This window comes from Apis florea, unplaced genomic scaffold (assembly GCF_048593485.1).
Source record: "Apis florea isolate Af1SG1 unplaced genomic scaffold, ASM4859348v1 contig_3798_pilon, whole genome shotgun sequence".
Lineage (NCBI taxonomy): Eukaryota > Metazoa > Arthropoda > Insecta > Hymenoptera > Apidae > Apis > Apis florea.
Genome location: NW_028256860.1, coordinates 2,392,002 through 2,418,348, shown reverse-complemented (window position 1 = coordinate 2,418,348; position 26,347 = coordinate 2,392,002). Strand labels below are relative to the sequence as shown.

General features: G+C 28.2%; 1 protein-coding gene across 4 annotated transcripts in view; it reads left to right on the top strand.

Annotated features, from left to right (window-relative positions):
- The window catches only part of Nrx-1 (neurexin 1), a 400,360-nt gene that overhangs the window by 259,485 nt on the left and 114,528 nt on the right, over positions 1-26,347 (top strand). For all 4 annotated transcript variants that reach the window (XM_031915441.2, XM_086915817.1, XM_086915818.1 and 1 more), the window contains 2 exons: positions 18,942-19,049; positions 23,094-23,286. In XM_031915441.2, the coding sequence (XP_031771301.1) occupies positions 18,942-19,049; positions 23,094-23,286 (301 nt within the window). The remainder of the gene's footprint in view (positions 1-18,941; positions 19,050-23,093; positions 23,287-26,347) is intronic.

The following is a 26,347-nucleotide window of genomic DNA, read 5'->3' as shown; positions in this document are numbered from 1 at the left end:
CTCGATGCACTTGAAAATGCATGAGAAAAGAGAAACGGAACGAATCGCACCGCCTGCATGTTGACGCAATAAAATCTACGTCTAATTGTTCTTTCAGGACGAAAATGGAACGCGTTCCATGTGTGAACGCGACATTGCCTGTCCTTCGTGACCGGCCGCCTTCGTGATCGAGGACGATTGATTTCGAAATATGGATTGGAACAGAGACATTCGTGGTAGTTGATCAAATATGAGTTGTGGAGATATATTCTAATTCAAAGGATAATTTCGTTGAAAGTAGGTTCGTTGATGAAGCATAAATAGATGGATTGAGTTTAATCCTTTGATAATAAAATGTACGTATTTATGTTTTGTAAATTTTTTATTTTTATTTTTTTTTTTTTTTTGCATAGTGTAATTAGACCGAGTTTTGGAATGGAGAATCGAATTTTTGTTTCGAGATTTTTTATTTTTTATATAATTTTGATATTAGACGAGTAAAATTTTATTTTTAAAAAATTCAATAAGGATTTTGTTCAGTTTATTTTTCTTTTTGATACTTTTCCTAATGTTTTATGCATAAGCAAATAAATCAAAGTTGAGAAGATTTTATTTTAATCTTTTAATATCTGTATCGTACATGTACAGTTATATATAGTTATATATAGTTTTATTTGAAATAGTAGGATATATAGAAATTCAATTTACACCAATATTAATTAATTCCAATCGCTCTTTTTTTTAATATTTTTCTCAAATATTTGATACCTGAACAATTAAATCGGGATTGAGAAAATTTTATTTGAAGGAGAAAAAAAGGAGAAAAAAGAATAGAGATAAGAAATTTAAGATATTATTCTATATTATTTCTTTTTTTATACTTCTCTTAATATTTGATATCTTGAAATCGGGAAGAGGAGAAGAAAATTTTATTTTTAAATTCAATTATTTCTAAAGAAAAGAAAAATTTGAAATTCTATTTATTTATAAGCCTTTCTTCCATATTTTTTTTAATATCTAAATTTAAAAAATCGAATGATTTCTCTATTTATTGGTTTACACATCTCTCTTTCCGATATTTTTCCACGATACTTGTTATCCAAACAATTGAATCAGTGAAGAGAAAATTCCATTTCGAAATTACTCGAAGGAGAAATTTACCGACACAAAGCGAAACTTTAGAATCTGGATGTTCGTTTCGCAATTAATTAAGCTATCGGGATTAGCCACGGATCGAGAATTCGAAACAGCATGGAAACTAAGATAAACCCGGCTTTGGAACTGCAAGGAGAAAGAATTAATTGGCTAAAGTCGAATCCAAAACTTTGAGTTTCTGTTTAGTTGTTAATTAAGTTATTTCGGCATATTCATTTTTCGTTTAATATTTCAAGTAATTCTCTCTTTAACATTGTGAATAGATTATTCACAATACTTGAATAAAATATCTTAAATTACTCTCGAAGTCATGAATACACTGTTAATTTATCTATCTAATTTATCTATTATAAAATTTTATAATCAATTATTTAATCATTCAAATTATCAAAATACTCCACTTTCTGATATTTCCATTATCTCCTATATTTTATACATTTCAATCCATTTTTTGTTGCATATTGTATATTTAAAGCAAATGTAACGTCATCAGAGGATTAAATCTAATTCAACGAATCTATTTCCGATTGATTAATCGAGAATTTCCGGGCTGAAATCTGAAATTCGAAGCACCTTTCAACCATATGATCCAAAATATTAAAATTAAAATTTCAAATTTTTTTTTTTTCATTTCGAAACATTTTAAACGTTCCAATGATCAAAATTTTTTATTCAATGACGCGAAACACACGCGTATATATATATATATATAATATATAATGCATACATGTGTAACTCGGTCCAATTTAGACCCGTTTCCATCGCAACGACCGGCGTTGAAACCGATTCCGGTAACCTATTTAACCGGAATAATAAAGCACGAAAAGCTGGGTCATCATCGTTTTCCAGAGACGGGAGAGGAGCGCATAAGGTTATCTGTGCATCGGCGACCACCGCGAGAACATCAAAGAAATTTGGACTTCCGGCCCTTCCAACACTAGCACACAGGAGATCAGTTCAGCTCGTCTCACGATCGTTTCGCCCTCTATCCACCAACATATCTACTATACATATCGTGCATCACACGTTCATACATACGCGTATATATATATATATATACACACATATACATACACAATATGTTACATGGAAAGATTTATCTTACACGGATCTTCCTTTTGTTTCCCTCATCTCGCGAATAACTCCCTTCTGTCTCTCTCTTTCTCTATCTATCTATCTAACTTTATCTTTCTAACTCTTTCTAATTCTCTCTATTCTTCTTCCGTTCTTCCTCTCTGTTTCTTTCTCTCTCTTTCTCTCTAAATTCTCGTCTACGGAGCTCGAGGTGGAGCAATAGCTCGTGTAACCACGACACCAATATCGTAACTCTTGCACAGCTGCAGCACGGTGGGGCTCTGGGTAAGAAAACACGAAATAACTTTGAATATATATTTCTCGATTACTTCGGCTACCGGTGTGCCAAGTTGTCCAACGAACCTGAAAATGCCTTGCAGTCAGACGACAATGGGGGATATAGGGGGAAAGCAGGAATAGGTTAACCATAGATGAAATTTAGAATGATTAAGTTGAAGTTTTTTTTGGTAGGAGTGAATATAATATTTATATTTATATGGTAGATTTTATATGGTCTTGTTTTATGGTTCTGATTATGTTGATATTGATAGCAACATCATAGAGGCATCTTATAAATTTTTATTGATTTCTTATGAAAATTCCAAATGATACGGAATTGTGGGATTGTGTTGAATTTAATTATGTTGATAATGATTAAATTTAAAAAGTTTTTTTTTTAAATATATTAAAATCAAATTTACAATTTAAAAAATTCTGTCGTGAAAATGATGTTTTAATCGAAACACATAATATCCTAAGAGATAAATTAATAGGAAGATTGGAATTTAAAATAGTTTCTTTTCATTTCACACACGTTGTTATGATTTTATTATAATATTTTGACTTCATTTTAATTATATTCAAATCATATATTCTAGATTTTCAAATATAACATTCTCAAAACAAGTAATTAAACTGTAATATGATCATAATTCTACATTTCCAATTATATTCTAATCTTAAATTGAATTTTCATCGATATTTAAATCTTCAAAAACTTACTTTCATCGCATCTATTCCTAAATCTCAACATCAAATTATCCCTTAAGAATCTCATTTCACAAAATTCCCTCTACATATATTTTTTTACTCCCTATTATCTTAACTATCTTATTAACTTAACAATCTTATTTCTTTCACAAATTTTTACTCAACAGCTATCTTTATCTTCTCATTCTCGTTTCTCATCGTACGCTCATAATCATAAAAATTAAAAAAAAAAAAAAAATCTATTTGACAGATAGATCTAGAATTTTGTCGCAAAGATTATTGTAGCGGAACGGAAGATAGTCGATATTCGAATCGATGACGAAGTTTGGCAAAGATATAAATCTCGCTTGCCACGGTCAGAGTGCTTTTAACAAAAGGCCACTACGTTATAGGCCGTGACATAGTTCCTTGTGGTTATGCATCGACCTATAACGTTGCACATCAAGCTGGAAACTTGTAGCTTGCACCGAGCAACTTGCGGTTCCCCAACTCGGGCGAACTTTACTTCGACAGCTCTAGGCGAATGCAAAGCACAGGCAAGTACATTGAAACCCGCACAAAGGATGCATCGTGACAGGGTTAAGGGGAAGACTGTGCATTCCCCTTTTAAATTTCAACCGTGCGAAAGATTATTCGGCAGTGGTTGAAGAATTTACGTGGCGATACTTTGGGGAGGATCAAGTTTCGAATAACGTGAGTACCTATTTATATGTTTGTTGGCAAGTTATTAAATCGTAAACAATAAGAAATGACATAATTAGGATGAAGGATGAAAAAATTATTGTGATAAAAGATTGTCATTAATACAAAAAAATAGATATCAATTATATCAATATATTTTACATTCTAAAATTTGATTTTTTAAAAAGAAATTTATTAAATGAGAATTTGTTTTAAATTTTCTGTATCAAAAGAATAATCTCTTGGTATAAAAAAAATATATTATTTAAATATAGTAGGTTTTCTGATTTAAAAAAAAAAAGAAAAATTCATATATACAGTTTATTTTTATGAAAATAAACATAAGTTGCGAAATTATGTCTCTTTCTATTCTTCTCGATCTGCACTATACATATTTAATATTTAATAGCTATTTTTAAAATATAAAATATATATATGAATTATACAATATTATTTTATATAAGATCTCAATTTATTATTATTGATTTCGATTAGCATTGTATATATGCACAACTTCTGCTAATTTCTATTTTGATCGATTAATCAATCCACGATTTTACATATCCCTTGGACCTTAATATCGTGATTCCTTTGAGAAGGAGATGTTCCACCATGACAACCGACTGTTCCTGATATTAACGATACGCCAACATGTCTCCATTTAGCAGAAATTCATATAGATCGAATAACACGATAAGCTTTCTGACAGAAACTCCCTCGTGATCATGAACTATGTGCCGATACATAAAATAGAATACCTATTTCTTAACGAAACACCGTCTTTTCATTTATTTTCAAAATTTTCTTGGCTGTGAAAAAATTTCAATGCTGATATATGTTAAGTAAAATCTGTTGGAAATAATTATTTTGAAAAAGTTTTCATTAAATAAATTGATATATCTTACGATATGGTATATAATGTTAACCAATCGTTAAAATAGAAAATTCCAATGGGAGAGTAAAAGAGATTAAAAATGAATCGATCAAAGATTTTACTATAATTATAATTTCACTTTATACTAACAAATTTATTTAGTAACAGTTGAATATTTAACTATAAATTCGGCTATTTCATCGGGAAAGACTTAAATAATTTCGCGATATAAATAATTCTCTTAGTCCAATGAACCTTGGTGACCGATTCGTCTAGGGACCGCAAGGAATGCGGTTTCAGGCTGAATCCTCGACCAATGCAATTCTCGGAGGAGCAGGTTGTCCAACCTTGGCTTCCGACACGTATCGCCCCCTGCATTTCCTAACAACCTAACTAACTTGCGGCCCCAAGCAGTCTCCATATCCCTCGAGTTGTGTAACTGCCTGGTCCCATCGTCTCGAATGAAATTGATCTCGATCCAAGGATCTAGCGCCTTGTATCACGGCCCAAAGGTTCATCTAATCAATATTGCAAAGTTGGCCCAGTTAATGGGAGTTTTTTCGAACACGGTATATAGTGGATCGAAAGAAATTCGGGAGATATTGAGGTTAGAGATGTAATTTCATGATGACGAAGATAGTCTAATAGGGATTAAATTGAATGATTTGTTCATTTTAAAATAGAATAAAGAATGAATAAGAAAATGAGGTGACAAATTTTAGATACAATTCATAATCGTTGATATAATTAAAGCGAAAATAATGTTTTTCAATGTGTTGAATATAGTGAGATTTGACTTATTGTAAGAAAATTTGAATGTGATATAATTTTGAAATAATTCTCTTTTGAAATATTTAATTAAACATAGATAATGAAGAAATATTTTTATATGAATATACGTTAATTTTTAATTTACGTATAATACTTGATCACTAATTCCTACCGGAAACAGAGACTCCTGTGGCAGAAGTTACTCAAATCGATATTGCAAAGTTGGTAACTGTCAGGTTTTCCCTAGGTGAAATATAGATTATTTATTAAACTACAAGTTACAATACATTTGAAGTATTGCAAAGATTCTTATTGAATAAAACATTTTTTTGGATTAATAGATTGATAAATATTTGAATTACACATTTGTTAAGATTACTTTTTATTCTAAATAATAAATAATACGTATATAAATCAAATACCGCAATAGTAATTTCTTTTTTTATTGATTTCAAAATTGAAAAATACGGGGAATTTGTAAATTTTTCATTTTTCATTCATTTTGTTTGCAAGAACGAAGCAATATTTCGCCGGTTATATCCAGTCCGAGCAATTATTTTCCACCCAGTAAAAGGAAATTTTTATCGCACGCTACGTTTATCAGATCCTCTTTCCCACGTAAAATAACTCGACGTGTTTAAATACGCGGCAGTAAATCTATCATTTCTAACTGATACACTGACCCTTTATTTTTTATTGCTACGGTCAAACAGTATTTCATCGGCAACAACTAGTGTGAGCAATCATTTTCCATATACCTGAAGAAATCTCTATGCGCATTTTATCAGATTTTTTTCACCCGAATTAATTCGATAAAATCGTTTAACAATTTAAGCGAAATAAACGGTGTTATATATAACGCTATATTAACTTTCATTTTTAATTGCTATCATTTTTCACAATAACAATCGTTAACTTAACAATCGTGACTGACTAATAAATGTCAATAAATAATGGAATAAAATTTGAAATTAAATTCAATCAATTGTTATAAATGATTTTGTATGTTAGATCGTAAAAAATTCATTCAATTCGATAGCAAAGTTGCACAGATCACGAGATGTAAAGAAGAAAATTCAATCGTTTGTTTTCTGTCAAAATTTAATACTTTTCGTTTCAATTAATACGATATGATTGAAATAATGCAAATCAAATGACCAACTTTATCTGATAAATTTAATTATTTGTTTTCCGATTATAATGCAAATTAATTTGATGAATATCGACAATCAAATGTTATTTTGTATTTAATTCTTGCATAAATATAGAAGTATCTTTGCATAATTTGTATTCATAAAGTGAGATTTATTATCATAAGCATGACAAATATAACTTGTCCACTTTCTTTCTTTTCTTCTAACTTGTTATATTTGAAATTTAGAGTGCAAGTTAATAAAAATTGAAAAATAAAATATGACCGAGATATTTTATCATTATTGACTCATTATTCATAATTTCAAAATACTATCATCAACTGCATTAATAAATAATTTTTTATAATCTTGTGATTAATTTTTATTGTAATTTCTTTATAAAAACCAAGTATATGAAATATATATTTCCATTGTAAGCTTCAAGAAAAAGTTTATTCTCTATCTTCAATGTTTTTCAATATTGAAATTGGCTGGCATTTCGAGTACAAAAGATTAAAATCAAAGTTCGAGATAATATAACTTTTTCATTATATTTATAACATGAAGCCATGAATATCTTTTAAAAATATTCTCGCATTATAAATTTCAATGAAACAAAAGTTCTTGAAGATAAAAGTTTTTTTTTAAACAGAAACATAAAAATAAAAATTTTATTCGTGAATATTAAACGAGACTATCATTGTAACAAATATTAAATAATATCTATCATATCTTTTATTTTATATATATTTAAATAATATAACATTATATCGTCAAATAAAACTAGTATCCATCTAATAATTTCATAATTTTATTTATCTTATAGAATCTTTTCTAAAATAATTTGTTTCTCTTTTATTCGTTCCATAAGAAGAAGTTTCCTAATTCTTAATTTCTTTCATAAAAATTCCACAAGAACAGACATTTCCCTCAAATGAAATACACTAATATATATTAATATATTCATACCATTGATTGTAGAGATCAAAACAAATATAAAAATAGATATACAATACATATAAACTGAAATAGATTCTTATTTTTGTCTCGTTTTCATTTAATGCAAACTATTTATACAACAAATTACTTATAACTTAATAAAAACGAGGATTATCTTTGTCACGCCACCATTTCGCTCTATCTCTTTCTCCTTTCATCTAATGTAAACTTAAATTATTAACAACTTAATAAATAATTCTTAATCGATATTTCTGCACACATTTTTTTTTTATTTTAGCCCCTAGAATCGACTCTCTAAATGTATTCCACGAATACATTGATACTCTTCTTCGCCATAACATTTAAAGTTTGAATAGAACTGTTTATTTTGATCCTGGTTAGAATGATTCATTCCGATAACACTTTCCGGCCGTATCACATCGAAATTATTGTAGCAGCGGATAAATTTTGCCTCTCTATTTTTCCTCAAAACTCTTTAGACGAGAGATGTTACCATTTCATTGACTGAGTAATATCGTAACTATCTATAATCTTCGATACACGGTACATGCGAGTTGACACGAGGCACGGGGCATGTTTTCGCTGTTATGTCGTGCGGATATTTGCGCTACGAACATCCCCGGATTCCTGTATAGAAATTGTTCGATGGATATTCACCGAAAACGTTACATGAATATTTAACAAGCGGCTGGTAACAAACACGACCGATATAATATGGGGTCAAATCTCGGGTGAAATTAGGATGCATCGTGGTAAATAACTGTGTAAACGAAAATTCTGGATGTTTTTGAGCGTGTTGATATTTTAGGGATGACTTTTATTTTTTCTTTTTTTTTTTTTTTTTTTTTTTTTCGTTTTATCTAGATTGTCTAGTTTGAATGGAAATTTGTCTAGCAAAATTTAATCAAATGAATATGGATGAAAATATAATAGTTAAGATATAGATTCTTTATTATTCATATATATATATATGAATAAATGAATGAATGGATGAATAAGAAAATAAAGGAGTTTTTAATTTCTTTTAAACTGAATGAAAACTTTCAAATTATTTGCATTTGTTCAATTCACAATTCAATGATTTGTTTTATGTCGTTTTAAATAAGATTCTGAGAAGTGATTTTTAATTGTGAAAATAATTCATGTTACCAAATTAATAATACAACGACCAACAAATTAGAATTTCAAATATGAAATGGCACAGTAACGGTATGAAAGATATTTGCATATCATATATTGTATATAATATTATAACATCAATTATTATAACATTTATATATTAATTCATCAGATACAAATATATTAAAGTCGTTTAATAATTTAAAAATTTAATATTATGAAAATCTAATAGAAAACTGTCTTAACTGAGATATGAAGATGTATGCAAATACTTTTTATAACCATTATTTGTCTTGGTGATTGATTTCAAAATATTTCAAATTCATTAAAATCAATTTCAAATTAAAACTTATTACATCATCATTTCTTAAAAATATATAAAGTTTATTTAAAGTTCTTATAATATCTCTAATTAATTGATCATCTAAAAATTATTTCATTAAGCCAATCTGTGTAAAAGAAATTATTATTTTCCTTCGATTTTATAGATTTCTTGGCAATTTATTTTGCTAAGTTAACACTCATACAATCTCTCACTCACCCATAATATATCATACACATATAATATACATTAATATACATTTGATCATATTCTTTCGCAAAGTTTGAACTCAGGCTAATGAAATCTCTACACTGTAAATGATCCTTGTATCTATTCTCTTTGTAAATCGTGCAAACACATTCGTATCCGCAAAAGGTAAAATGTTTACCGTAGATCGATCGCACTCGTGAGAAAGGATTATCTTTTTAATGGGTACGATTATGAGAGTAAAGCAAACGTTTGTATTACAAGCGATATAATGGTTCGTTTTGATCTACGATAAATAAAAAATGAATTATTCAAATATTGAAAAATTGAAGAAGGATAATCTGTGATTGATAAATCATTCATAATATGGAATATACGTGAGCCAAAATTCATTACAAATTACAAATTAATGTGTATTCAAGTATTGTTCGGAATACGATAAAAAATAAAAATTAAAAATTATATTAACAATTCTAATTTAAACGCTAGAATTAAAAGAATTCGTCTGCAAAACTAATTGTAAATTAAATATCCACTTTTAGATTAATATAAAAATTGAATATTCAACGATTAGCTAAAAGTTTTTTAATATCTATAAAGAGAAACAAAATAAAAAAAAATGGCAAAGATTTTTCTTTAAACAATCGATCAAGTATAATATCAAGCATATTATGAAATGAAATAATATTAAAGTAAAATAAAATAAAATTGGTACGTAAGAGGAAAGTGAAAAGAATTAAAAGGAAACGAGTGGGTAGCAATAGTTTACAGCACCCTTGCTAAACTATCCCCTGAGACCAGTGTGTTTACAACCGCTTCAAAGTGATCCTTTATTCACTACTCTGGAAACTCGTTCTTTGAATTATCCGTCTCCTGTCATCCTTTTCACGGATTAAGCGTATTCTATAGGGATAGAGGTCCTTGTGGTTCGCCACGGCTTCCACCTCCATTACCACTACTAAGAAGAATTTCTCCTTCCCATAAGCAAACCTAAATCGGGTCTCTTTCGAGCAAACTCGACATCAAACACGAACATTGACTGTTCCCCAATTTGACTGGTAACTCGGCCCGTACGGTAATTAAGAGAGATATTTGATTTTCTGCTGTAATTAGAGCACTTAACTACCGAGTAAGTTGATTGAACATCGACACTTCAACTCTGCTTTTGTTCGTGGTCGGCCGATTCTTCGACGTTTTCCTAATTATGTTGAATAATTTCTTTGAAGCGGTGGTTCGTTTCGTGGAACATTTACAATAATTTATTGTTTTTATATATATCTTTTTATATATTATCACTTTTGTAAATTTAACTGTATTTTGAATATTTTCATTTTTAATTTAATATAATTATGATTAAGCAATTTTATTTTTATGTTACTTTTTCAATAAAATTGAGTATTTTTTTATGAAATATTTATATTATAAAATATTTTTTTTCAATATTTTATAATTCTTCAAATAAAAATGTTATGAAATAATATGTTAAAAAATACGGGATTATTGTTTTGAATATGTATTCAAAATAAAAAATGGTGAAAATTTGATTTCAATCTTTTAAAATGATACATCGTTAAAAAATAGATACAAATATTTCTATCTTTTTGAAACTATTGCATTCTGAAATTTAAAAAAAAAAGCATATCAATTTTTGAATAACCAATTTTACGAATAATCTTCATAACTAGTCCACCTGGATTCACAAAATACATCCACCTCTAATTTTCTTATTTTAAGCAACCTCCATGATTTTTGTCGCGATTATGCGATTCTTCCAGTGGAAACCAGCACGATAATGCAACGATAAGGGATGCCATATTCTGCTTCAGAATTCGCAACTATATAATTTGAATATATTTTATAATAATGGAAATTTTAATGTACATTTTAATGTAAATACCGCGTAATTTTCTGGGACTCATTAGATTAATAAGTCTTTCGAACAAATTTATCTATTTATTTATAAAAATAGTTGATGCGTATTTGTTCAAATTTTTATCACTTTGATTTTATCACTGAAATCAAAAATTTAGAATTACGTTTTCTTCTTTTTTATAGTAATCTTTCTCTTGATTTTCAATAGATATTTTTAAATTATTAAAGTTTATTCATCTAAAAATTTATGTATCTTGTATATTTGTATATTATGTGTATTGTATATCCATCTGTGAAAAACTTAGATATTTAAGAATCTAAAGAATGCAAAAAGACATAAAATATTCAAAGAAAACTTTCATTCGTATTTCATTCATAAATTAAAATAGATTTTTTTTAATCCATTAGTTCGGACAATGAATGATATAATATTTAAAAGATGAAATACATCTTTATTCCAGTTCTATTTTTATAACTTTATAACTTTTTCATTCATAAAAATCTAAATCTATTGACATAAATATCCACAACTTAATAATTAATTCGATAGGATTTTGATAATTTTCTAATCTAAAAACTCTATCTATATAAACTTTTTACGCATTTGAATTTTATGAAATTAATTAATGATTCCAAAATTTTAATCGATAGTATAATTGATCAAAATCAAATGTTTCATTTCGTTGGAATATTATTGAGAATATTTTAATGGTAAAAGATTTCGAAATTTACATTGGCGATTCACCGAATTTCGAAGGAATTTCCCTACGAAATTTTCCATCGATCCTTTTCCACGACATCCTACAATTCGGAAGATTTTAATTTTAAGCTACAAATACTTGGAATTCTTTGAAAGCACAACGATAATTCTTGTCACATGCTTTTATTGCTTTAATTAAACAAAATCCTCGATAGTAACCGCAACTATTCAAATATCTTGTTCAGAGTGGAAGGATAGAGGATAAATTCCCGATACAATCTAAAAGTGTGTTTATCAATTTTATCGTACATTGTTTTTTTTTCATCGTTTTTATTAAATTTTTTAATATTGAAGAAATTTCTGGAAATTCTAACGTTATACTTTTTTTCAGACATTGAAGAAATTTAATTTCTTCTTTCTCTATAAATTTAGAAAGATTAAATTTTCCTAATTTTACATTGGAAATAAATTCTTGATTGTTAGTTTATTTTTAATGCAATTTAAAAAATTAATAATGAAATTGTAATATTTGGAATTTCTCTTGTACGATTAAATTAATTATTATTATTGAAATTTTATAAATCATAAATGACAATTTGATATTATTGAATTTCAATAATGAAAATTCAATATTTTCTTTAACTTTTTAAATTTCGAAGTTTACTAAAAATCTAATAATTTTTGTGCATTGTAAAATCGTATAACGCAATTAATTTTAAAGTCAAAATATATTCATGCCATAATAAATTCATAAATTAATTGACAATATGTTGCTTTGAAAAAATCATTTTTAAACATAAGAATCAATCAATTCAAAGAATCTCTTCATTTTCAATTGACAAATCAATTGAGCAATTATTTCAATAATTTAGTAATATCATGATTAATTTGTCGATCGAATATTTGAAGAAATTCTCGCACCAACTTACAGTGACAAAAGTTATTTTTAAAAAGTAATATTGATTTATACTGATTGGCTTTTGAAGCCTTTAATCCTCAAAATAAAATTAGATATATTTATTTCTGAAAACCGTGACCCGAACGAAATATAACTTCGTCGAATATCCTTCATTTCAACGATCCTAGATTAGGAAGCATGGATTAGTAAATTATTTATTTCGCCAAGTAATTTAACTTTTCTAATTGATCGTCCCCTCGCCTGTCGTTTCGCCCTGATTTTCCAAAGCCGAAACCAGACGGGATGAAGGATCGGAAAGTCGAAGGGCAAAGGGCGAAAGAGCCGATTTCCTCCGATGAAATATCCTCCTTTCGAGCCACGACGAAGCACCACTTTGCGGTTCCGACTTTCCAGACGAATTTCTGAGGAGGGATGGGGGAGGAACACCGCGAAAGGAAGGGGTTGGCGGTTGCTGAGGTAGCCAGTGGAGGGGTGGAAGAGGCGTGGAAGAGAATAGCCGCCTAGTCTAAACGAGATTTCTCATTCCCGGCTAATTCGAGAGATTTCACCGTGGAACGAGTTCTATGATTCATCGTGATCATCCTTGGGAGGATTGTGCAAAAATGGCACAGGTCTGGCCAATTGCGCAGCCGCTAGTTTATTTCTGACGGAATAGTGGACATTTGTCTCGTTGATCATGCTACTTTGCTCGGCTATTTTTTTTTTTCGTTCCAATTGGATTATACGAAATTGGATGGTTATTATTTAAGTTGTGTATTGAACACGTGTTTGAGATTTGGTGGGATGTTCGGGAAAGGAAAAATATAAAACAGTTGTTTTATTCTTTTTAACTTTGCAATTTGTTCGTTGCTGTTGATTGCATAGTGAGGCAATTAATATTTGAAAATTAATAAGATATTTGTACAAAATATGAAATAACGATGTTATGGTATTAATATTAATCTGTTCTCTTGTTAAATGTAACAAACTATGAGATAATTCAAATCTAAATATAGAATGTTAGTGTATAATTTTAAAAATTTAGAATATTTAACAACAAATTGTGTAAGAAGCATATTTTAGATATTTGTAATATGTAGATGTAATATAATTGGTCATATGATTTGGAAATAGTTAATAAATAAAAAGAATAACGTTTAAAAATTTTATTTCATGTATGAAAAAGTCAAGAGAATATCTTTTACTCGATCAATTTTCTTCTAATTAACAATTAAGCAATTAATAAGCGTTTTGAAGGAGATAACGAGCTCATTACGAATGTTCTTGTTAACGATAGAAATTGAATCGTTCTCGAGTTTCACATTTGCCTTCGCCTTTTACCATTCCTCCATCTTCTTTTTTCCGTTCCTTGATCCCTCGAGCGACACTTCAGCTAACGATTCCTCGTCCTGGAATTTCTCGAGAAACGTGAAATAAAGAAAACAAGTCAGCTTGATCGTTCGATCTCGCATTTTCCTTTCTCGAGTCAGAATATTCGGTTTCAATAAACATATTTTATAGATTGATTTTATCGAACGGCATTGAAACGATGGAGCACGAGTTTGGAAAGGTTTTGATATTCAACGAACGAAAAGCTGAATCGATTCTATTCGAAATAGATGAAGAGACGACAAAAGAAAATTGAAGAGATTCTCGATCCATCCTTTTACGTCGCTTTGGATTTGTTCCTCGAATAACAATATTCATTTCTATAAGACAGTGCACAAATCCGTTTTGAGACTTTTTTATTTTTATTAAAAGTTAAATATTTAATACGAGAATTGTTTGTGCAAAAATGATGATTGATTCTTGAATAAACTTCTTTATACTTGAATAATTAAAGTTAAAAGTGTAATATTTTTTATTCTTCATATTTTTCTTCATAGTTTCAAAAATCATCCCTTATAATAATAATTTTGAACATGTTATACATATAAAAGATCGAATATAATGGAAAATAACAAAGAAAATATGAATGAGGAAAATATTTTATATTTGACAGGAAATAAAATGTTGTGATCAATGAATGATTTTGTATTTTTATTTAAAAAATAGAATATATTTAATTTTAAACGTTATATAAGTTATTAAAATTAATGTAGAGGTGATGGTAATACATTACTTGATATTGCGTTTGGAAAACACATTCAGAATTTAATTTCTTACTCATCTCCATATTTATCTCGTCGTTAGATATACATCTATTTACGTACAATTATAAAATGTTCGTGTGTCACGCACGATAAAATTATCCCTGATAGTTCGTTCATTTTGAAAGGGCTATTTAATCGATGGTATCTTAAAACATCTTTACAATTTTCAATTTTTAATTATTATTATTAATTTTTAGTTATTTTTCAAATATATCATCAAATAAATCATTGAAAAAAAGATGATAGTGTTTACTATTAAAATACAATTAAAATATCGATATATAATATTTGAATAATCAATAATTTTAGAAATTAGCTTCATTGTTTACTGTTATATTAAAATATTTATTTAATTTAATAATCAGACTCAAAATGAAATTTCAATCTAATCAAAATATTCTGTTATCTTTGATTTTGGAAAGTTATTTTACATTCTTACGCTCTTCTTTTTTTTTTTTTTCATTCTATAATATCTTTTTATATAATATTGTTCTGATAAACACTTTCGTTTTTATAAAAATTTCTCCGACACACAGTAAAAACAAGTAGTAAAATCCTTTTTTTTAACTGATTTATATTTTTGTTTGAATAAAAGAAAAAACCTAAAAACGCAGAAAATTCAAATCATTAAACATATTTAAACATACATTATTTTGTTTTAACATATATGTCAACATTGTACAACTTATACAATGCTGTAATATTTTATGTCTGTATTTTATACATTTGATCTCGTTTAAGATGAATGAAAATAATATTGTATTAAAGATATAATAATATCTTTCGTGTTAAATTATTTTTAAGATACTGAATCGAGTCAATTAAGGATTTCTTGACTTCAAAGAAACTTTAGAGGAAATTCTTGGTTTTAAAGAAGTTCAGAAAATTGACTGAGTAAGATAAAGAAGTAACTTATACCGATATTCTCATAGGAGGTTCGTTTCGTTAACGTTCTGATAGAACTGTCCAAGTAATTTTCTTAGACAAATCTTTGCGTTACTTTGCAGTAGATTGTCTCGTATAGGAAATTGACTTTCGATTTGTAGGAAAAAGGAAAAAAAAGCAAAATAAGAAAATTAAAAGAAATTTATATATATATCTCGTATTTTTATAATTATTTAATTTATAATTATAATTATTAAGAGGAAAGAATCTTTTATTAATAATTATTATGTAATAAAATAAAAAAAAAAGATAAAGTTGTTCTTTATTGTTTTAATATTTGATTGTTATATTGGGTCTAATTTAGTTCTTGTGTTACGTTTTTTATATTATTGAAAAAATAATGAAAACGTTAATAATAAAAAGGGTATTGTAAGAAACTAAATTATTTAAATTCTGTTCTATTATAAATAAACAAATATATATATCAGATTCTTTCAAATTTCAAGATTTAATATAAAACATTAAATTGTGATCAACTTATGATTATACAAATCGTGAGATTATATCTATCAAAAACACTTCATAAGGAAAGTTCCGAGAAATGAAATTTATTTTCAATTGCGAGAAAGGGATGGAAAATTTAGGGCAAACAAAAGTAAGAAGAATAAATAATGAATCTCGTAACTGTAAGTTTTCGAGTTGACTCTTCATCGTGAAAATTGGCCCCACTGTCATTGAGGTGCAATTACACTTGGTGCAGTTCACGTCAAATCTCTCTCCCTGAAACCGCTCTGAATCCAAAATTACAAGCTACTGTTCTTCGAAAGACAATCGGGGGAAAACAAAAAGGATTTGTTTTCCAGAGAGATTTTAGGATCTATGAAATTTACTGAAGCAAAAATTGTGACTAGGCTGCAGATATTTATGTATTTATTCAAATTTACAAAAATCTACAAAATGAGTGTAATATGGAAAAATATACAAAAGATTTACCTAAATTCTCGTTACAATATTTAAAGGATGAAATCTTCCATTTTCCGAATTGTATTCGTAGAAACATGGATTTGCATAAATATCTACAGTTGAGATATTTGAATGGCTATGATGAAAAAGAATTAAAGAAATTTGTTCTAATTGTTTGAACAAATGAACATTATATTAGTAATAAGTAATTGTTCAAGTAAATTTAAAAAAATTCTAAAAAAGAATAATAAAATTAATCGTATTATGTATTGATTAAATAATTTTATTATCGCAATTATTATGTATTTAAAAATAATTTTTACAAATAATATTCTTAATTTTTTAAAATATCTCTTAAATTTTAGTTTCATAAAAAACTACAAATAAAAAAATATGGCGATTAAATCTTGATAAATATTCAGACAACAATAAGAACAATAGCAATTTATTATCAAATATATTTAAAATTATTAAAAATAAGAATGAATTGATTTTCCAATATTTTAAAAAAGTTTACAATTTATTCAAGAACAATTAATAATTTATAAAAAATATATTTCTTTTTCTTCTGAACAGATAAAATTGAATTGAAGCACTTCAAACAAAAAAAAGTTCAAGCTAAATACTTGTCCAGAAGAACTTCTCTCGAATTCTCTGCTCTTGACAATCACTGCTTTTGACAATCTTCCAACTTCTGAAACGATAACTTCTTATTCTCATATTTCTTTCAAATCTTTATGTATCTTACCCAGAAACTCTCCATCGTGCACAAATCATTATACTCGAACAAAATATCAAATACTGCACATCATAATACGGTCAAACAAACTTTCTATCCAACTAACTATTCGACTTTTTTCAAACTCAAACAATATCTAAGATACTCTTGATATACAAGATACTTTTCTATAAACGATACTAAATCAATCAGAGTTGGGTGAAATGTAATACGATTAATTATTAAAAATTATGGATAATGTGTGAGATTTTAATTGTTAACAGAAGTAATCAAAAATATGATTCAATATTTTAATCTTCATATAAACAAATTATTTTTAAACAAATTTCATATGAGAAAAATTTCTACATCTTATATGTAGATATATTACATATTCCAATAAATGCTATAATATTTTTTCTTTTCTATTTTTATTCCATTTTTTTTTTAGAAATAGACTTATATAAATTTTTGGATTAATAAATAATACAATATATTAGTATAGATTATTAGTATAGATTATGAAAGTAGAAAATAATGTAGGTCATAAATATCCAATAGAATATACATATTTTATCAGATTTGAAAGCTTTAAATTATGATTAATGACACATAATTAATTATATTCGTGATTACAAATTAATAAATACTCTGCACGATTACTATTCATCCTTTTGTTAAAATTACTTATTTGAATAAAATATATTAATCATATAAATTCTACGTTTTTTTTTATAGATACTCATAAATTATTATATTTTCAAAATTAATGTGTAATTACAACATGTAAATCAATGTTGATCCAACGAAATTCCTTTAAAGATAATATAGAAACTGATTATTATCAAATCTTTCTTAGTACGTCCAACAGTACAATCATTATCAATACTAAGAATTTCATTGCCCAACTCTGATTTCAAAACAAACAATATCTCGATTTGTTTGTATAATAAGACACATTTTCACAAGTCGCGTCACAAGACTTTCCTTCCCCGCTTCTCTTCTTTTATCCGACAAACAAGTAGCAGATTGGTCAGACGGGGATATTTCACGATTGGGTACGCGTGGAGACGGAACAGTGAATTCTCGATGGTGAAACGTAAATCAGTCAGCCGCAGGAGACTCGGTCCCGAAACGAAATTGAAGTAAAAATTCCACGAGCACGAGACACGTGATTATTTAAGCCGTCATGCATGATGAATGGACTCGTCCAGGGCGGAGAGCAGGAAATTTTGGATTCCGAACACGGTGGACCACCAACCCTGTCCGTTCTCCATTCTTCTTCAGGACGTCGAGGGATTTCTCTTCCTTCCTTCCGTTTACTCTCTTTTCTTCTTTTTCGTATTTTCTTTTCTTTCTTTTGCCTTCTTTTTTCTATTATTATTATTATTATTATTATTATTATTATTATTATTATTTCACGTCTTTTGGAAGTGGCAGTCAAGAAGTGGGAAAGTATTAAGAGACGTATGTCTCCTGTGTTTCAGGTGCTGCCACCTTGGAGGGCGGCCAAGTCCGGTAGTATATCCTTCAAAATCCGTACCAACGAACCTAACGGATTGATTATGTATAGTCGTAGCGGAGCTCATACGAGGGTATGTGAATATTTCGTTCGATATATATTTATTTTTCCTTCTTTTTGTAAAATTGCAAAAAATTAAAGGCCATTGTCAACATTTTTTGTAAAGTTGAAAGGTGATAATGGCAAATTTTCATATAAATATATCTCATTTATACATATTAATGATTTGTATATTATAATATCTTATTATCTTTTGTTATACTTGAATGATCAGACAAATCGTTATAATATAAATTCAATTGAGAATATTTATTTAAAACACCATCGTAGATAAATCATCATTCATTTCATGTTAGATTTAAAAAAGAAATTTTGGATATTTGGCAAAATCGTGCAAAATTTCGATGAAGGCAAAGAAAAGAAACAGAGATTATTAATATGATTAGATAATAGAACTTGGTAAATAAAAATTATTATTAAATGAAAGCATTCGGGTAATTGAATTTTGCTAGAAGTAATTTTTTGATCAGGGGATTGTACAGTATTGATAGAAATTAGTGATATAATAAAATAGTAATTACAAAAAAATAATACGACAATTACTATTTCCAATTTCTCTTCAATCTTTTTTCCTTTTTTTTTTTTTTTTTTCTGAACGAGTTGACAGAATTGTAAAGCGATTTTTAATGAATTTAAAACGAAATCGTTTCGCGAATATTTCCGGTTACACAGCGATTAATCGAAACTATCACGTGAATTCATTGTGGGTTGAAATATTTCGGAAAATGAAAAAGCCTCGATAAACCGTGGAATTTTCAAGAGCTCGGTTAATGAAGTTGTTCATTAGTGGTTCACTGCTTGATATTCGTTGCACGTTCGCCATCCATTCGCCTCGGATTTTGTTGATAGCCCCTCTGTGAATACTATTTCCCTCTGTATTCATGGCATCATGGGATTTGCCTCTCCCTTCTTTCCTTCCTTTTTTTTTTTTTAACTTCTTTTTAATGCGATTAAAGTTTTACGAATTACGATCATGAGCTCTTTTCCAATGTTGTCATACTGATATAACAACTTTACTGGTTTCGCGTAAATTGTTGAAAAAATTTTATAAAAATTTCCACAAAGTACCAAAGACTATTATCTTTCCATTTTAATCTATTATTTTACGATCGATAAAACGTTGAATAATATAATTTTCACGTGATCTAAAAAAATTGTGAAAATGATTAATGAAATTAAAATTCAAAATTGAAGAATAATTCAAGGAAATAAATTGTGGTTTTTTAATGATATTTGTATTTAGAATTTTTTTATACAAGTTCAAAATACGTTCTTCAAAATATATTTTGTGAAAATGCATTTATTGAACACTTATGTTATTTTCCTTTTTAAATTTAAAGATACTTTTATGTAATGTATATTTAAAAAAAACGAATACTTCAATTAAATAAATTCGTTTTAAATAAAGTCATACATACATTTTAAACATTATACTATCAAAAACTACAATTAATTTTTGGATCATTTAATATTAATATTACTTTATTTAAGTATTTTTGAATAAAAATAATTATTTTACAAATATTTAATCTTAATATCCCAATCAGAAGAATAAAAAATCACAATCTTTCCTAACTTTTCTAATTTATTAACAACTTCATTAATTGAATCTATCTTTATAATCGTAATCAATTTCACATTGTCAAATAAAAATGTAACTATACGTTGAATAAAAATGAAAATGTAAATGTAAACTTAAAGAAAGAAACGAAGCGAGAATTTGGAAAGAGGATAGAAAAGATTATTTGACAAAAGGAAGAATTGAAGGGAAATGGAATAAAGGAATGGAAGATAGAAAAACGATAATTGATAAATGAGAGTTGGGAGCTACGACTGGTTTAAAAATCGATGTTTATTCGAGCGAAAAAGGAAGAGATAACGAAAAGAGATTACACGAAGTGGGGTGATGGCAATTAAATTATCGGTCACGATGCGTTTTTTCGTTTGACAAAATCATGGACACTGTTTCAAAAATTGTCCCTGGAAAACTGTTATCGAACTGATACAGGAATGTAATCGAATTTTACTGTCGCACGTTGTGAAAAATATCTGACATTATAGAATAGAAAAAGGAATTTTTCCATTAATGGATTTTTATTTGCAGAGGAGGCGTACGCATTGAAATTGTTAATAATGCATTTATTGATACATAAATCGAATACGTGTATTTTAAAACGTTACGCTTTCCTCTTTAATATAATCTGTACGGCAACATGAATATAAATAAAACAAAAGTAATATTTTTCGTTTGAAAAATTGCACGGGTATTTTCAGTGATTGTTGCTTAAGGTATTGTGAATTAAATTCGATTCAATTATATGAAATGTTTGAATAAAAATATAATTAATCCCTGCGATTTAAATATGCAAAATATCAGGGGTATTGTTTTATTATTTATTTGTAAAATTAAAGGTGAAAATTTAATTAATAAAAACAAATTTGTAACTAAGCATTACGTAAATTGTTGCACTATACATCAATTGGAATAAAATCGGAGATTTAATAAATTGCTAATAAATATAATTAACAATTCTCAATAAAACATAGAAACAAAGAAATAAATTTATTTTGTTAAATCGATTTTTTTACATGATTCCATAAAATTAAAGAATCAAAAAATGATAAATAACTTAGAAGATATAGCTTCATTCGAATTCTCTAAATATCATTACATGAAAAGTTAAAGAAACAATCATCTGCCTGTGCTTTCCTTATCTCTCATACAAATTGTACAACACTTTTTCCTTACCATTATTATATTCTAACATTTCTTAAGATAAAATTTTAAAAGGGATCACACTAGTAGAAGTAAGCACTCTTTTCAACACTCTCAAAAAACTTTCTTCCTACAACAATGCAATGTTAACGAATTATAATCTAAAAAAATTACATGGACTGTATTCTCTTCATAAGTACAATTTATATAAAATTCCTCGAGGAAGAGGAAGATGAATGGACTCGATTTCAATAAATTCATTCCCTTTCCCAACTGCACCACCACTCCAGAAATACGCCCTGCGCACAGTTACTTCCACCCAGCGTGCAGGCAGACAGGTGAGATATCTGGGGCACGAGGTGGGCAAGCGACAACGGGTAGGAAATGCATTTTCACCGCTCGAGCCGCGTTTCGCTCGCTGCCTGCAGTTATCTCGATTTAACAATACCGCCTCGTAATTCCCACAATTATATTTCAACGTTGAAACAGGTATAGGTGGAGAGAGAGGGGCGCTAGCATCGCGAATGATCGCAGTTGCGTGGCGTGAAATAAATCGGAAAGTTGCGAAAACCGGGTTCTCGTTAAGGCCGCGAATTCGTGCGGCTTGCTCATTAGCAGAATCACCGAACAAATGCTTCCTCCGTTACCGTTCGTGTCTGTAAAGCAGAATGTCTCTGTTTTCGTGTTTGTAAATGTATATACATATATGTATTATTGCATGGCTATTAGTCGTGAAATAAAAGCAAGTGGCCAGTGACTGCGCCATTTTGGGAAACCACTTTTGAGGATTAAGTTTTCTTTTTTTTTTTTTGAATTATTGTTGGAAGTTTCGTAAAGAGGGTGAGAATTTTATGAGGGAGAATTGGATGGATAGAGAAATTGATGAGGGGAGATTTTGAAAAAATTTAAAAATTTTAGATGAATGGAGGAACGAAAGATTTAATTACAAGCTATTTGCAAATGTTGTTTCGTAAAATATTTTGAAATCTTGAATAAAAGAAGCTATGTAAATCGATTTTTACGAACAAAAAAGAATGAAATTATTCCAAGGCTAAATTTGATTTATAATGAGTTGATAAAAAATAATGATCTAAAAGATTAAAACGATTTTAAAGAAATGAGAAAATTATATATTCTTAATTTGTAATGTGTATTAATAAAATGCATGAACAACATCTTTATAATGTAAATTTTTATCTTAAAAATCACCTGTTTCTTAAAATATCTAACGCTATTATAAATTTACATATAAATATGAAAATCCAGATAAGATTAACGTATAATTTTATGAAATTTTTAACTTGTAATATTAAAAAGATAAAATAAAATTTATTCTTGCAGCAAGATCTTTTCGCATTCGAAATCTTTGGAGGTCACTTATATCTACATATCGATCTCGGGAGCGGACCCGTAAAAGTAAAATCATCGAAACAACGAATCGACAATGGAGTCTGGCACGATGTGGCACTTCGTCGAGTCGAACGAGACGGACGCGTCACCGTAGACGATTCGATAGTTGAATTCCGTACACCAGGTAAGAAATAAAAGTTTTCTTTCATCATTTAAACCCAACTATTTTCATTAATTAAATTATTTCTATAAAATGTAAAAAGTAAAAGCGATAGATTGTTAAGGGAAAAAAGGAAATACATTTTAAAATTCAAATAATCGAAATTAAATCAATTGTATTGAACTTTTTCAAATAAGAATCAAAATTTCTTGTCGTTTTTCACGAAAATTAATTTCATTATTGCTATAAGTTTTTCTTTCTCTGTTTCTATAAATTATTACGGATAAGAAAGATTATTTTTACTGGAAAATTTAATTAATATTCACGTTTATGTATATTTATTCTAATTTAATTTTCGCGCGCGTACAAATTAACAAGAAGAGGTATTACGTGGCGCTGTTGTAATTTCTTGTAACGTGACACCATCTTCCTCTGTTCCTTCATCTATGTCATGTTAGTCGCATACGTGTGATCTCAATCTGATAGCAAACTTTGAATTAATTTCCTTCGAGTATCGAATATAAATTTAATTCATATAATAGGCATAATGTATTAATAAATAATAATGCAGCTTATTTCAATTATTTTATTGTGCTCTATTAACGTATCTTTCATTGATATTTTTCTTAAAGTAAAAAAAAAAAATATACAATCTAGATACAAATATTTCATTTCCATATATTTTATATTGATAAATATTTCGCAAGATATCAATATATATTATATTATTTTCTGTGCTCTTTCAATTACAAATCATTCTTTTCCAAGAGCTTTCTCTTCTTTTTTCGTTTAATCTCGCGACAGTTTGCTAGAATGTAAGGTGTTTATCGTTTAATCTACACAAGGAAAAATTCTGGATCCGGTTGGTAGACGGTATAAACGACGAAGGAGGGAAAAATGCTCGAGGTTGAGAAGGAAGCCACTCATAATTTAGAGTTACATGCTCGAGGACACTTATCTGCAGGTGCAGCTAACCGTTCCACGCGTGGAACGTAATAAATCTCCCACCCTTACTTTTTCTACGATCCTCCAGTTTTACTACCGCTTAGTCTGTTCGTTAGATCCGTTTCTTTAGGAATTTGTTCACTAACTTTCTTCGTTTGCAATGATGATTGCTGATTAATTTATTTTATAGAACTTTTTATAGCAGTGTATTTGTTATTATTTTTTTTAAATATAATTGTGATATATGTAGGTTATTTGATTTGTTCTGTAATAAGGAAGAAATTCTGCAAAGAATGAGATGCTTTTAGATGCAAAATAAAGAGCAACATTTTATGTCACGAATTTTTATTGCACAACATATGTGTAATACATGTGTGCCATTTAAAAATTAAAACTTTCTATTTTATAAAGATGATGTAAAATATTTACATACATATACGTATATTTATATATAGGGACTATTCTATTGATCCGAATTTGGTGGATAGTTAATAGTCGAATATGCAGGAAATATGCAACAAATATGCATCCAATATACATGCACAATATGCAAATAATATGCAATATGCAAAAAAATATACAACATGCAAAATATGCAAAATAAAACGTCTTTTTTTGGAATTTTATACAAGATTTAATGAAGAAATAAATTTTGGTTCTATTTTTATCTACTTTTTATAAAAATATATATTGGCATTAATATTCACAATTTAATTATAATTGAAAAGTTTGGAAGAAAAAGTAGTATAAGTATATTTTATATTGACATTATTTTTTTTTTAAATAAAACTTGGCTAGTATTAATTTTACTTATTTGTACACAAAAAAAAATTAATCATGAATAAATTTTAAATCTTAATTTGAGTTTATTAATAAGATAAAGAAAAATAAGATAACATTTGTGAACCTAAATTCTAATATTATCAAAGTCAAAACTTTTCAAAGCTTACAAACACATTTTCATAACTCTTACCACAAAAAAATTATAAAAGATCATTTTTCCAAATCATTTAAGAGACAATCAAAAACTTCTTTCAGATTCAATCGTGAATTTATTCATAACTCTGAAACTCGACACTAAGACGGAATAAAAAAGTCAAACAAGCGTAGAAAAGAGAGAATTGATACAGCTTAGGGTGTACGGTGAAGCTTTATTAAACCGATAAATAAACAGAAAGTGGAGAAGTTGTGGATCCTTCATCGACTTCTCTGTCGCCCAGTTCAAATAACGGAACCCGGTCTCGCCGCAGAAATCACGTCCTTCCTGCCTCTCCCCCGTGTACTTCCGTCTTGGTTACTTCCAACTCTTGCGGCATTCTCCCCACGAATTCTGTTTCCTTCGATTTTTCACGTTGTGTGTACATGGAAGGCGGCGTGGCGTTAAATTCTAGCCGCGAACGATTTCCGGGGACGTCTTTTATCCCCTGGCCATTTGCGATAGTCGGATTTACGATTGCTCGAAAAATACTCTTGTGGTCGGCTTTATATGTTTGGGATTCTATTCTGTGATCGCCTCGTTCATAGAAACGACGTTATATGGGGCGACAAATCGTTGAATTAGGCTTCTCCGGCGCTTATGACTTTCGTAGATGGCGGGCTTGAGTTAAGGGATTTTAAGAAGCGGTGAAAATTGGTGGATGAGGAAAAGTGAGGGCAAAAATTGAAGTTGCAATAGATCTATTCCAATCAAGCATAATAATTCTTCATAGTGAATTATATTTCATGTATCATATATTTGTTCTTTTGATATTTTTATTTTTATTTTTGTTATTATATATCCGTGATATATTTATATGTTAAATGAGGAGGGAAATAAATTCTTGAAATAATTCTTATAATATATCTCTTAAGAAAAATAGTTAGTATGATTATCATGTTTTTAATTTAATTTAATTAATATAGGGAATATTTTCAATATCGATTATCTACTTGAATCTATTACAATAAATCCTACACAAATCGGTTAATAATTCTTTTTAAAAAACTATTACGAATATATTCTGTAATTCTATATTCAATACTAAGGTTAAAATAATATAAATAAATAAAAATTATTATATAGTGAAATCGCTATTTTATGCAACCATGAAACCATGAAAGTCAATCGGTTATTAATCTTGGACGCGAATTCAAATGAATA